This window comes from Artemia sp. Qi Xiang Cuo, chromosome 10 (genome assembly GCF_049724085.1).
Source record: "Artemia sp. Qi Xiang Cuo chromosome 10, ASM4972408v1, whole genome shotgun sequence".
Classification (NCBI taxonomy): domain Eukaryota; kingdom Metazoa; phylum Arthropoda; class Branchiopoda; order Anostraca; family Artemiidae; genus Artemia; species Artemia sp. Qi Xiang Cuo.
The window spans coordinates 9,303,747-9,318,434 of NC_142803.1; the positions used below are offsets into that span (position 1 = coordinate 9,303,747).

Here is a 14,688-nt window from a genome sequence, read left to right on the forward strand (position 1 = left end):
CAAACATTTTCATCTAAGATTCTTATATGCCCCAAGAAATACAGTAAAGTGAAAGTTTAGCTGATTACACCAGCTAGTATGCGCCACATAGTCCTAGTTTCGGTCCAGCTAAGCAGCCTCCGAAAAGCACAGACATCTGAAAGGCACAGCCCCTGAAAACACTGAAAAGTACAGAAGCTTATCATATACACATGTCAGGTATTTGAAGTCCTTTGACTTTGACCGTGTTTACCGACAGATCCAAGATTCGGAATTTAGATTTTGTTTTGTTTTGTTTGCAGTACCGTGACCCACCACAGAAAATAATGATATAGCTTAAACTAGGTTGAAAAAAAAAAATGAAATATATTTTTGTACAATGGATTGTAATATCTCTCAGTTTATGAAGTCTGAGACATTTGTAACTTTTAAGACTGGATATAGAAGTCAAACCTAGATTATAATATGAGCTATATTATCAGCTATATATAATGTAATCATGTCAGCTATAATATCAGCTAGATTATAATATCAGGTAGAACATCTCAGTTCGACTACATATAAAAGTTAATATAAACCTTAATTTCTTTCACGTAATTTCCGAAGTATCGTAAAATTTGCTTATTCTTTGATTTAAAATTTTGGTACCCTTCTCTGAAATATTCCTACACAGTTGCATGACTGTTTGGTATGGACTACATTTTTCATGGTATTTTTTTTTTTACGAATAAATACACAATTTCGTTTCATAATGGGAGAACTGAAACAAAGGGGCCTTCAATGCCAAAATCCGTTCTCTCATCTGGGGTAACAATGTGGGACAAGTAAGCTTAACCCCTCTGATGCTAATAAAAGGCACGCAATATGTACCGAAAAAATTGAGCCAAGCAAGGTCTTTTTAGTCTTGCACTGAGATAATTGACTCTTCGCCCTTCTCCCCATATAAAATCTTAAATTATGTCTTTACACGTATGGGCCAGATAGAGTGCATATGGTTTTCTATTCTATCTTTTTGAATGTTTTTTGCTATTTTGCTCCTGTAAGAGTTCGTTCAACCCAAATTCTCTTCTTTAATTTACCTTGATTCGTTCAGCGCTTTTCTCTTTTCCTCCGCGCCAAAACCACAAATTCCTGGTTTATTTGATTGCAACTATAAAGCCAAGGAAACAATCAACGATTACAAAGATCAAATGACCTGCTAAAATGAGCATTTATATAAAGTGTCCGGTTTGAGGAGGGCTGTCACTCCTTCGGATTTTTACTATGATTTTGAGATTACGATCGAGTGCATGGATATTGGATCCTAATATATATATATATATATATATATATATATATATATATATATATATATATATATATATATATATATATATATATATATATATATATATATATATATATATATATATATATATATATATATATATATATATATATATATATATATATATATATATATATATATATATATATATATATATATATATATATATATATATATATATATATATATATGTTAATATGTTTAAATGTATATATAGCTGTTAAAATGTAAAATAATTCTTTCCTTTTCCTTTCTTCCTTAACTGAGAGCGGTTTAGATTTCACTGTTGAATATTGTATTTCAACGTTACAAACTGGTAGTAAAGACCAAAATCTTGTGATAACATTAACTACCTTATTAATTTACCATAGCTTGCCTTTTTTGTAAAACGTTTAAACAAATAATTATAAACTTAGGAAGTATCTTCAAATGCTTGAGATTAGGTGCCATCTATAATAAATTTGCAATAAAATTAAATAGCTTGGAGATACATGGAACCGATGCTTAAAAGTTCACTTAGGCGGAATTGAAGTTTTGTTATCGGGTATTTTCGTGCGTATTTTTGTTTATTAAGTAATTCTGCTTTATTGGAGGCAATGGGCCTCTGTGGCCTGTGCCTCTACTCAGTTTGGAGAGCCCGGATATTTATTCATTGCAGAAGCCTTTCAGAAGCCAAGATGACTAATGTATATGTACGTTTTACGGTTTTAGGATGAAATCACTGGACAAACTTTTAGTCATGCGCCGACGCGATCCTTAAAATAAAGATTGATATCAAAATAGAACCGAATAATCGTTTACCTCCGTCATAACTGTGGATAAATACACTTAGGCAGGGCGGGTTACTATTGGACAAATAAATTAGTCAGACCCCTTCAAATAACAGGAAAACAATGGATATTTGTTTTATACGGTACCAAGGCCGTATCCAGGGCGGGGGGGGGGGTTACCCGGTTTGAACACCCCCCGAAATTGACCGAGTCGAAAATAAGTCGAAAATTAGTAAAACCTAGGTAAAAATCAGTATAATTAGTCGAAAACTGAGTCAAAAATTAGTAAACCCCCCCCGAAAAAGTCAAAAATTAGTAACCCCCCCCGAAAAAAATCCTGGATCCGTCCTTGTACGGTACCGTAATAAATGGTGGCCGGCCTTTTCCCCCCCCCCCCCCGGAAAATACCCCAGTGGAAAATAAGACTTTCCAAATTTGAGAATTTAATTTGAGTTTTATTTGTTTTATTTCCGTAGAGGGAACTAATTTTGGTACTTGTGTATTATGCGCCACTCACTCAAGTTTTCGGTGTGTAAAATTCGAGAACTCACCAGTTTTTTCTTTAGTTTCTTCGTTACTTCAAATATAAATTTGGACTGTAGATTTGCATATTGGGGGGGGGGGTATGCATAGCGGCCAAATATACGGCCATGAACATAGTAAAATAACATAAATGAAAGGCACAAATAACATAAACTTTGATCAGCGATCATCATAAAACACTTATATGAAACGCTACATTGACCTAATAATAGTACTTATTACTTGGAAAAACGGCCATTGAAAAAAAAAAAAAAAAAAAAAAAAAACACAGCATTTGGAAAAAAAACACTTAACACTTGGAAAAAACACTTAAGAAACATTACATTACTTTATAATGGGATAATATATATATATATATATATATATATATATATATATATATATATATATATATATATATATATATATATATATAATTGACTGTTATGGAAAGAATGCCAGGTGTAGGCCTATCAGTTGCTCCAGGATTCGAAGCCATTGCAAGCCGTCCAAACTTTGAGCTGGACTTCTATGCCATCTGGGTTTTTTTTCAAGCAATTTTAGTTTTTTTTTACGAAGTTTTCGGACGCGAAAATAATATCGAAAATGCCGGATATGTTCAATGGTAAAGAAATATTAATAACAACTGATAAATATATAAAATAAAGATATAATTAAAATTCGACATCGTACCTTTTGCAAGCATAACTGATCCTAATTTACATAAACTGCGAACAAATTTAAAATATGACTAATTAGTTTTGCTTATTTGTTTTCACGGCTCAACGTGGCAGCACTGACGGAAATGTGGTACTACCCTAAAAACTTCATAATTTTGAAACAACTGGAAAACTGCTTAGAAAATAGTGGTTTTCGGGTATGAATAAATCCAAGGGGTCCATGGGACAAAAAAGTTTTATTCTGATGTTTTTCGCACTTTAAAAGCCACTTTGTTAATTGCCGCGATACCAGAGCCTTGGCATGCGTACCCCATTCATTCTAAGATTAGGATTGATTTCAAAATTTTGTATTAACGATTAAAAACGAACTTTGAGGGGTTGCTGCTTTAAATCATTATGTTCATGATCGTAATTTGTAATTAAAAGAAATCAGTGTGTAGGCCTTTATCTCAAGATGTGTTATAAACATTTTCTCTTTTATCCTTTTATTGTTGTAAAAGCAAAAATTGCTGAGGGTTCCAGGAGTAATGTCATTATATTTTAAACAGTTGACCTGTGGTAGCACAGTGGATTGTTTACTATTACGGGACAAGTGGTTCGATTCCAGTTTCCGCTGGGCCGACGAGGAAGAAGAACTGTCGGTAAAAAAAAACTCCCACGATCCACATCTATATGCCACAATTGGCCCAACAGCAATTTTTTATTTATATTTATTACAAACATTTATTTATATGCATTTATACATTTATTTATGTACACACACACACACACATATATATATATATATATATATATATATATATATATATATATATATATATATATATATATATATATATATATGTGACACAAATATTTCCAATCAAATTGATCGAAAACCCTTAAACTGGTGTTTAAAATCCCCTTCTTGAATACTTCCCTTCCCAGTCATATTTGAAAGTGGATAAACCAAAAGAATTTTGAAAAAAAAAAATTTGAAAAAAAACCTACCCACTACCAATTGTTTTTTTTTAAGAAAACATACAAGAGAAAATTTAACCACCAGGTTGGAATTGTTTTTGCCATTCTCTTGTTTGTTCTATCTCACAAAGTTCGTTGGCATAACTGTTTGCTATCATGGCCGAACTTTTATCAACCATTTTTAAAGACTGGTAATTCCTTTAATTTTATTCACACTAAACTTGAAAATCTGCTGTTTAAATTAATTTTAAAAGAATACGTTTTCTTGACAGTCATTGTTCACGGTTTAAATTCGCTATAGAAATGAAGTAAAAAGACAAATTAGTGGATTATTAGAATATAAATTATAGTGATATGTTAAGAACTTGTCATTCCCGTGAAAGTCTATCATGCTTCAGGACATTATATTCTACCGTAAAATTAATTATATATATATTTTTTTGCAGTTTTTACTGTTTGTGGCAAGTAGTCAGCTATGTTTTGCAAAATGGACTACGTACTCTTTATCCAGGTGTATTGTATAAAGATAGCTTAGGTAGGCTACTTGTTTGTATGACCGTACATGAAACAACAAGCTGTACGAAAAATGTGGTTCGATCCTAGTTTCTTAGAGTATTGTGAAAGTAAGTTTAAGGATGGAAAAGTCACGTTAAGTCACTTCAGTTTAGGAAATCAAGGGGAAATGCAAAATGAATTTTCAAAATCTAGGGGAGGTGGGGACAACTTTGAATTTTATTTTTTCAACGAAAACTCCAATAGGGCATTTGTCAATAAAAAAATGTGGGTAGGGGAGGAGAAGCAAGTCTAGGAAGGGGTGGAAAATACCCCCCCCCCCCAATTAACGCTCCCGGTCACGTTTAGGTTGTTTACAAAAAAGTCATCAGTGGGACTTAAACCAATTGACCTTTTGGCAATCCATCACGACCCGAGCGAAAAGGATTTCGGTCTTGGATGGGATGGGTAAATACTTTCAGAAATAGGGACATACTTTCCTGAAATCCAAAATTTTCCCAAATTTCTGGGGACCGCTGACTCAAATAATCAAATATAAGTTGTTATTCCCCCTTCTAAAAAAAAAAGTATTCCTAAGAATACACCTGATCAGAAAAGTATTTAAAGGAAATAAGAATTTTGTGCGAAAGTGTAGACACTAACAGTGAAGCACTGAAGAGTTTGAGTGGGACTAAAAGCAGGCACAACTCCGTTGGCTTCAGGTCCTATGACGCTGTGACGAGTATTCCTCTCTCTCTCTCTCTCTCTCTCTCTCTCTCTCTCTCTCTCTCTCTCTCTCTCTCATTCAGCAGTAGTAACATCCAGGCGGACACGACATCCTGCCTTTGACCCTACCTCATCAGCCTCTTGTCCACTTAGGTCCCCTTGGCACACTTCAAGCGTTTGTAATTTCGAAGGAAATCCAATATACTTCCTGGGGTTCAATAATGTATCTAAGTGTGATTATATCAATCATTTGTAAGTAAGTGACGACATATAAATGATATAAAAACGAAACAAAAAAGGAGAAAAATGAGCGAAAAAGGTGAGAATTAGAGATTTGCACTTGCATTGAGTCACAAAAACTCGTTTCTGGACTTTTTTATATATCTCTAATAATCAGGGGATAGCAATGTAAAAACAAGACAATACATCATACTTTTTTTTAATGAAGAAATTTCTTACCGGCCACAACCTAAGGACATTTCACTGTTCATTTCAGACATCCAATCACTCCATAAATATGTTTGACTAAACTTCATCGGCACTAACCTTTAAAATACAACCCTACACTCATTTTAGCGGTCAACATTTGCACTGCATTTCATATGACATGAAAACTTCTTAAAAAAAGATAGCTTATGACCATCGAAGAAATCCCGCAGTGTCCATGGACAGGGTTGTCACCTATAGCACGAAACTACAATTTTAGCACTATTTCATTATGTGTAGCATGGTAGCACGTGTTCAGGGTTGCCAAAATAGTGCTACAATAGCACGGGCACTATTACAACAATTTTCTGACTATACCATAGAAAATCGCTCTGTAGCACGCGATAAAGGCAATTGGTGCGCTTTGGGAACTGACCGTGATGGCAACCATGTTCATGAACCTAGTTAAACCAATTCACTCAAAACTCAGATGCTTACTAGATAAGGCTCTCTCCCACTTTCTTGTGGTATAGTGGACAGGGATAAATTAATTTGAACATCCCATCCCTTGGCTATCTTAAGTATTGTGCCAAGAATAGTCTAGCCTAAATTTATGTCCATAAAGCAAATGTCACGGAGGTTGAATGCGGAGGTTGAATCGAGTTTTTGACTAAGGTTGTTTCTAAAGCCCAAATCTTATAAACAATTTTTTTTTGTGTTAAATTTTATATTTCACTCGGGGATACTGCTATTTTCTGTGAGAACAATAAACCTTTGGTCAAGACGACCTTCCCTCTTATGATACATTATGAAGAATGCCCCTATTCCCATTAATCCCAAAATAACTTGTAATTTTTTACATTGTTACCCCTCTGGCAGAAAGTGTTGGGTTGATTTCATTACAACTTAGAGGGAAGAATCCCTGCAGCTCTCTACAGAGCTGGTTTTTCTATATCTATATAACTGTGTACTAGGGACTGAGGCTATCCTTGGGTGAGTTTTGCCCCTTTTGATCACTCATCGTCTAACTTAACATCATTCTTAACTTGAATGAATTGGTCTATGAGGGGAACTATTTTCTTTTTTTGGATTTCTTTATTTTCTTTTTTTGAAAGATGACAGCCCTTTTTGAAAGAGTGGTTTGATGTAAGTTACCTTGGTTTAGATGATGGAAAATCATGATTTCTTATTTTTTGAAGAGTCTGAAAGGCATGCCCTGATTTAAGTGAAATATAGGTATAATGAGGCTCTCGAAGTAGATCTAAGGAGTATTAACTTTAGATTCCTAGGCCTCTTGCTTGACGAAAATATTTCATTTAAGTATTATATTGACAGAAAGCCTCTTATATTGACCGAAATGAAAGCCTCCAGGAGGTTCGGAGTCCCTTGAAAGCTAATACATATATATCCAGGGTTGATTCTTACAATGATTGTTTGCAGCCTCTTCATACGACATCCGTCGTATTTCTTCATATTGCCCTCTTATTTGGATGGTAGCCTTTCCCTCATCACTGAAGCCACTTCAGAAACTTCATGACAAAGCAAGAATTATTATTCAAGAAACTGACCATTCTTCATTCTTACGCTTGATTGGAAATCTCTATTTCTATCGTGTACTTCTTTCGCTTTTCGACACTTGTATGATCATCTCCCTGCTACCCATGCTTCCATGTACGTATGCCGACTCAGCGCGTAATTTACTGGTTGAATTCCCTCCTATAAAGGAGCTTGCCCCTCAAATATATATATATATATAAATCTTAACTTTGGAACCCTTCGGCAAAGTTAACTTGTCAATTAAAAGGAAAATTCATTTATTATTCATATTGTGAATTCTAGTGCTTCTTCCTGTAAGTCTGTACCAGAATTTGTAGGGAGGACTGACACATCCCTTTAGGCCGATTTGGTCTTTTAAGGCTTCATCGAAGGCAATAACACTTGGTAAATTGTGTACTCGGTTGTTGTTTTGTCGTATAAGACCCAGCGACCCAAAATCAAAATGCACTACATGCAAAAAAAAAAACTCTTAATCCATGTTTTACTCAGATAAATTGCCATGTAACCCCAGGTTCTTCAGGGAATGGTAACAAGTTTACCTCTTATTTGTCGGAACGTTTTATAGTTACTTCGAGGGATACTGTGGCGAGAGCAAACTATATATTGAAGTGTTGAAAAAGATGAGGATATCAGAAATAATAAGTTTTTAATGATCAGTTTTAACTGAATTTAAGTATAACACATTTATCATTGACATGGCCAGCTTCCTTGTATCAACCACACTCATATCTGTTTTTTAGTTCCCCTTTTCCCTATCATTAGATTTTACTTTCAACCTATGTATATGTTCCTGAAAGGTTTATTTCCCAAACGCTTATCAGCTTTTCATAAATAAAAGAGTCAGTCAGTACAAGCACGTTCCCAGGATTTTTTGTGGAGGGTGGAAAGCTGATTATAGAAAAAAGTCTGAGGGGGCCCAATAATAATTATAAAAAAACAATTTTATTTGATGATCTGAACATGCGCTGAAAAACTCAAGGAAATTTAGGATTTAGGGGGGTGGGGTAAGAGGCCAGGAGCTCTCGTGGGTATGCCCGTGCCCTCTCTTGTTTGGAATTTTAAGTTGAAAAGCTAAAATGAATGAAAGTGCAGATATTGGGTATCAGACGCGTTTAATCAGACCGCGTATACAATTTATTTTAATCAGATTTTAATTAATTAATTTATTTTTTTAATTTATATTTATTTATTTATCTGATTTATTTTAATCAGACCTTCATTTTGCCCCAAATAATCAGATTTTAAATCTGATTAAAATTTAATTGAATGGTGGTTGTTACCCTGGGGGTTTTTGGGAGAAGGTGATTGTCTCTTTTTTTAAATTAAATTAATTAGTTTAGGATTTTCGTTTAATTTATTTTATTAGTTTAGGATGCCTTTAGTAATGTTTGTGTAGGTATTCGCTACTCGTTAATGTTTCCCTAGCGTAGTGATTTATAGCTTTAGTAGTTTATATTTTTTTATTATGTTAAATAAAGTCAAGCCAGTTTATATTGCCTGTATACTATAAATTTAACTCATAACTTTTATTTAGAAACGTTCCCCTTTTTTCCTCGGAATGAAATTTCACAGGAAAAAGTAAATAATCCCCTTTTCTCACTTGGAACCCTCACTTTTCTCGCTTACAATTGTCAGTGTTTTCGTTCTAATATTTAGGCTTACCAGTTGCTCTGAACTACTTCATTAGTGTCTATGATTTACAAAAAATTAAGCAGCATTAATAAACAAAAGCACGCTGTCCTTGTGACGTGTTCATTTTCGTTACGGATGAAAGCTCAGGCTTCCTTCAGTATGAATCTTGATATTGTACCGAGCAGTTTGTTATAAAAAAGGCCGTTTTTTTTGTTTGGCTAGTTATTAATATGACGATGTTTTATAACCTCAATTGAATACTATAAGTGTGACCATGTCGGTGTATAAGTTTAAAAAAGGCAACCGGCTTTATATCCAAGCACGCCGGAGTGATGACGATCCAGATCAATTTCACCCTCTTGATGAGGCTATCCGCATTGCGGAAGCGATGGGCAGCATGGATGTGGAGACTGTCCTTACAAGACGTGATATCAATACCGATGTTCAGGGGGTTACTACTGAAACTGATCGGGTTGAAAGGCGCACTGGTGTAAAAACAGTGACAAAAAGAGTGATTAGAAAAACAACGACTGTTACTAAGACGGAAACTAGCTCTTTTAGAGAAGGTTTGGACCGACAGATGAATAGCAGCGGAGTAAGAGAAACAAGTGCCATTTTGTCTGTAAATAGAGGTGGATCATATAGAACAAATACTATGTCGGATAGGGCTAAGGTAGTTCATTCTTTTTACATTTCTAGAAAAAATTATCACCACATAATTTGAAGAACATAGTTGAACGCCTAATAGTTGGAATTGACCCCCCCCCCCCTATATGCCTTCTGCCAGCCTTCACTCACCCCCTTCCCAAAAATTTTCGAAAATATATTATGCCGTAAAATATGCAAAAATCAGGATATATGGACATAAATAGGAACTTTTTTATATCACCTAACTGACAGAAAACTTTTATATTCATTCTAAAGTTTTGGCTGTTTGTGCCCAAGCTTAATTTAAAGGTACTAATTAAATTTTCTTTTTTCCAAAAGCTTGACTTCATATCAACAAAAAAACTGAGTTCTCAATCGTTTCCTCAAGTCAAGTAAATTTTTGTCTTGTAAAGCAAACGTATCGTCTGTATTAATTTTCTTTCAAACAACGTTGGCACTGTTGTTTGTATGTCTGGATTCCTAACCATGGATCGACCTTTAACCATGGATTCCTATTGAAGGGGGGATGCGGGGGACTGCCCACCCTAATTTTTGGTTTTTTTTTTTTTTTTTTTTTTTTTTTTTTTTTTTTTTTTTTTTTTTTTACAGCATATGAAGAATCGAAAAAAATTGCCATATCCTAGATGTTGATAAATACCTTTTTTTTTCTTTTTTTTTTTTAGCATTTTCATTCAATAAAATTGGAAAAAAACAGAATGCCCCCTAGGTTTTGAAAAATTCCTTTTTTATACAAATAGCGACGAAGACCACACTGCCTTTCCATCATAAACAAATAAGTAGAACAACAGGGAAATTTTTGTACAAGACAGTGCAACGCAACTTTAAATGAATATTTCATATTTTTTATATTCATAAAAAGCGAAAAATCCACCTACAAATTCTTTTGAATGGGCGCTCCAACTTTTAATTAACCTTGATGTTGTATAAATAGATAAATAATAAAGAAAGAAGTTACAGTTTTGATGAGTTTAACTTTTTTGTTTGGGATTTTTTCACTTTGGCTTATTTTTTTAAGGATATTTTATTCAGGATTACTAATCTTTAAAATACAGTGTTTGAAGCATTTGACTTTAAATACATGCACGTTAAAACAAGATGCAAATCAGTACTAGCGTTAATGTGAATTTTTGGGAAGATTTCGAAGAACCCAATTTTCTTTTGAGAAAATCGAGAAACCCCGATAAATTCGGGATATCCGATCCAGTAGTTTTGTGTATTTTGACGTTATTTTATCTAGATAATATTGTATCATTTTTGCTATCTTTTCCACTGCTGGACATGCTTTACGTTTCGACTTCCCATGTAGAAAAATGAATATCATTTCCCGGCTAAACTATTTCCGGAAATTATCCTAAAAGCCAATAGGTGTGTCCCATTGTATTTAACAAATATTTAAAAATATTATCAATTTAGCCTTTTTATCTTTGAAATTAGCATATACTTATTGATTTTTTCTTTCAACCTTTAATTATCTCCAGCTTCTAACTCTAAGCGCTCTGCCAACCCCTACTTTAGAATCAAGGTAAACAAAGAGTATTATTGTACCCAGAACTGTGAGGTGTCTGAGTTAGAATCTTGGTCTTAAGGGTTTGCCCTCTTTCTGCCGCCTGATTTACATCTCGGAGCACCACATGTGCCGCACCGTTCTGCCACGTGCGGCACAATCCCTTCTACACTTGGCACGCTTTTGCCACGCTTGACATGTGTCACCTGGTGTACATGATTTCTGAAAGTCGGAACCCCCTCACTTGGTCTTTTCAAATAGAGGCTATGGAGCCCTTCGTCTTTTGAAATCCTTTTCATAAAATATTAGGTTTTGAACTCATATTGAGCATATTGATGACCGTATTACTAATCAACGGCATAATTCACAACTGTATGACCGGCTTACGGGGTGGTCAATAGAAGATAAGATTTATTCATAACGAAATGTACATACAATATCACACTATACTAATCCCCAAAATACTCTTTGGTCTGTAAAGAAGGGGGAAGACACCCGAGTAACTTGCTCAGAAAAAAAAATCATTTTCTCACAGATAGAAGAGAAAAAAGGGACTGTCCACTGGCGAAAATAGTGTTTACCCTGTAGGAATACTCGTTTCATCTTTCAAAATCCTTTTCATAAAGTATAGAGTTTAGAACTCTTGATGGTCTTATTACTAATCTGTGGCACATTCATAATAGTATGGCTAGGCTTTGAGATGGCCCAGTGGCTGCCCGCTTACGAAAATCGTTTATACTGTATAGCATGGGCCAGGTTTGGCTGAACAAGCGGCCCTCCGAGATACAGATTATGTGACGAAAAGGGTGTTTACCATGTAGCATGTGCCAAGTGTGGCGGAACAAGTGTCATTCCGAGTTGTACATTATGTAACAAAGAGGGGGCGACCCGTAGAGGGTGTCTTAATTGCTGAAACTGGAAATTTAGCTTCAATTTTGAATCTATCTCTCGTCTCAAGTCTTCTTTTGGGTACTTGAACCCATATAAGGATAACATTATTAATACAATCTGCATACCCAGTGATGAGTCATATCTTTTGAATGTTTCTCTCATGTTTTATCGTTGTTGGATCTTGTATATAGCTGAATGAATCGTGACGGAGCATCGTAACTACCTTTGGCAAATCTCTTACCTTGAGCTTTTGGCCCGGACATTTTCGGTTGGACTTCTGCTACCATACTTGGCGTAACTTCAAGCTATTCGCGTGTAGGTACAATTGGTTAGGTTAGCGTGGTGTTTTTTAGCGTGTTGTTCGTTGATTGCTGAATAACTCTGAGCTTTTTCATGAATTTTAATATTAGTTGTTTTTGTTAATATTTGCTTGAATGCTTCAACGCAAGTACTTCAAGCTCTTCTCACGGAATAGGAAATTCAGCGGTACCTATATCAGCTGTATTGTTCCCAATAGCTTGGATAAGTTTATGGTTCAATATTTTCATCATTATGGCCATCAATTTGTTCGGTTTAGCGAAGGGTTTAGCAAAAAAAGTATCAAAATATGAAGCGCTGTTGTCCGAAAGATGAATTGCTATTAAACAGTAAAAACAATGGTACTTGTCTATTAAACGAAACACACCTAAGTAGTGAAGTTAGGTTAATCCTAATGAAATGTACCAAAATATGATGATAATATAGTTTTGTAGAAACAGAATTATGGAAACTCGACAAAGAATTATGGAAAGCAGGCCACGCAGAACGTATTATATTGAATACCTAACCTAACCCTCAACCGCCTCTAAATTAATTAAATATTAAATATTTATTATTTTAATATTTAAATTTTAATATTTTATATATTTTATTATTTTTATAATATTTTTTAATATTTTAATATTTTTATAAAATTAAAATATTTTTAATATTTTAATATTTAATAAAAATATACATATATCGTAGTTTTCCTCACTCAAAATTATCAAATCAAAGTCAATTCCAGAGAGGCAAACCGGTTTTGTCAGATCTTAGATAACGTAATTCTTGAGTGTGTTTCGTTTAACAGACAAGTACCACAATAATTTTCAGTCATGGGCTAACCTAGACAGGAAAGTGCACAGGAGGGGGGTCCCAATTTTTGGAGATGTAAAGGAAAGTTCATATCCCAGTCAAAGAACGAATAAACCAGCCAAAAAGTAATAATAACGGACTGACATATGTATTACTGACCGGAAAGCTAATACTGGAGGGGAAAGAGCTTTTTGTTTTGGAATGGTTGATGTCAGATTATAAATATGACTAATTTGTTTTAGGTCACGATATTCATTCCCTCCCCCCTCCAAATGTCATGGGAGTAGGTATCGGATGGATTTTTGGGTAAACCAACCTTTTTGGATTTGCTTTTTTAAGGTAATCTAGAAATCTGAATTGAAGCAAATCACAAAATATTATAAAGTTTGCGTTCCGTAATGTCTTAATCTGGCCCTGATTATGTAAAATAGGAAAAAAAAGTACCTTTTACAATAAGGTTACCCAGAAATTAGAAGAAAATCGCAACAGGTTTTGAAGCCCTAGGTCTGAAATTATGCAGAATTTTCTTTTTGGAGGGAGGGGGGGTAATAAAAAAGAATAATTTTTTGATCATTTGGATAAGAAATTCCCCGGAAATTCAGGATTTCAGGGGGATCGGGTTCCCTCCAGAGTTGTCCCTGTTTTAAGGGTCTCGAGAGATCTTAATCTGGCACTGATTATGTAGAATAGGAAAACGTAGTGAACTTTCATATATTTTGAAAGTTGAATTAAAAACAAACAAACTGACGACAAACGGTTTTGTTTGAAAATAAAACAAACTTTCATCTCGAAATAAGCTTTCTTGGATTAAGTTCAGTTTTACCACTGTTATCAGTTGATAAATTATAGCATAACTTCCGTACAGAAAAAATAGTATTATTGATGTGCCATGTCTTTGGAATAGGAAATATGTTTAAATTTAGATATTGTCTCACATCCTTGAGGTGAGATTCATAATGTCAGTGTTTCTAAAGAGCTTGAAAATGAATTCTCCTTATGCTATGGCATTTGGAGTATCGGCTATTTTCATTGGATATTTATTTCAGAGAAGAAAAAGAGGAAATAGACAAGTGAGTAATCTTTTTTTTTGTGAATGGAAATGTTGACTCACTTAAAGACTGTTGCGTTTTTATCCAACGCTGGTGTTTTAAACCACTATTTATTCCTATGCTGCAACAAAATCGTGGCAATATTAAGCTGCCGGAGGCTGGCAGGGGAACTCTTTCACCCCGCAAGTTTGTTGCTTCTGCCTTGACCACCTACCTTGAAATAATTGAAGTATTCCCTAATTCCCTTTTTCTATTTTTCTGATTTTTTCTGATTTCCCTTTTTAAGGAGGTATCCGATAAGGAGGACAGGGAATTTTTATTTGAGGGGAGGGAGTCATATTGTTAAACATAAAATTGGTAAATTATATATGGAAAAAATAATACATTGCAG

The 14,688-nt window shown here is 34.4% G+C and overlaps 1 protein-coding gene across 1 annotated transcript in view; it reads left to right on the forward strand.

Annotated features, from left to right (window-relative positions):
* The window catches only part of shot (dystonin-like protein short stop), a 429,136-nt gene that overhangs the window by 95,667 nt on the left and 318,781 nt on the right, over positions 1-14,688 (forward strand). Inside the window, 2 exon segments of the mRNA XM_089095886.1 lie at positions 7,218-7,375; positions 9,339-9,744. Coding sequence (XP_088952012.1) covers positions 7,218-7,375; positions 9,339-9,744 — 564 coding nt within the window.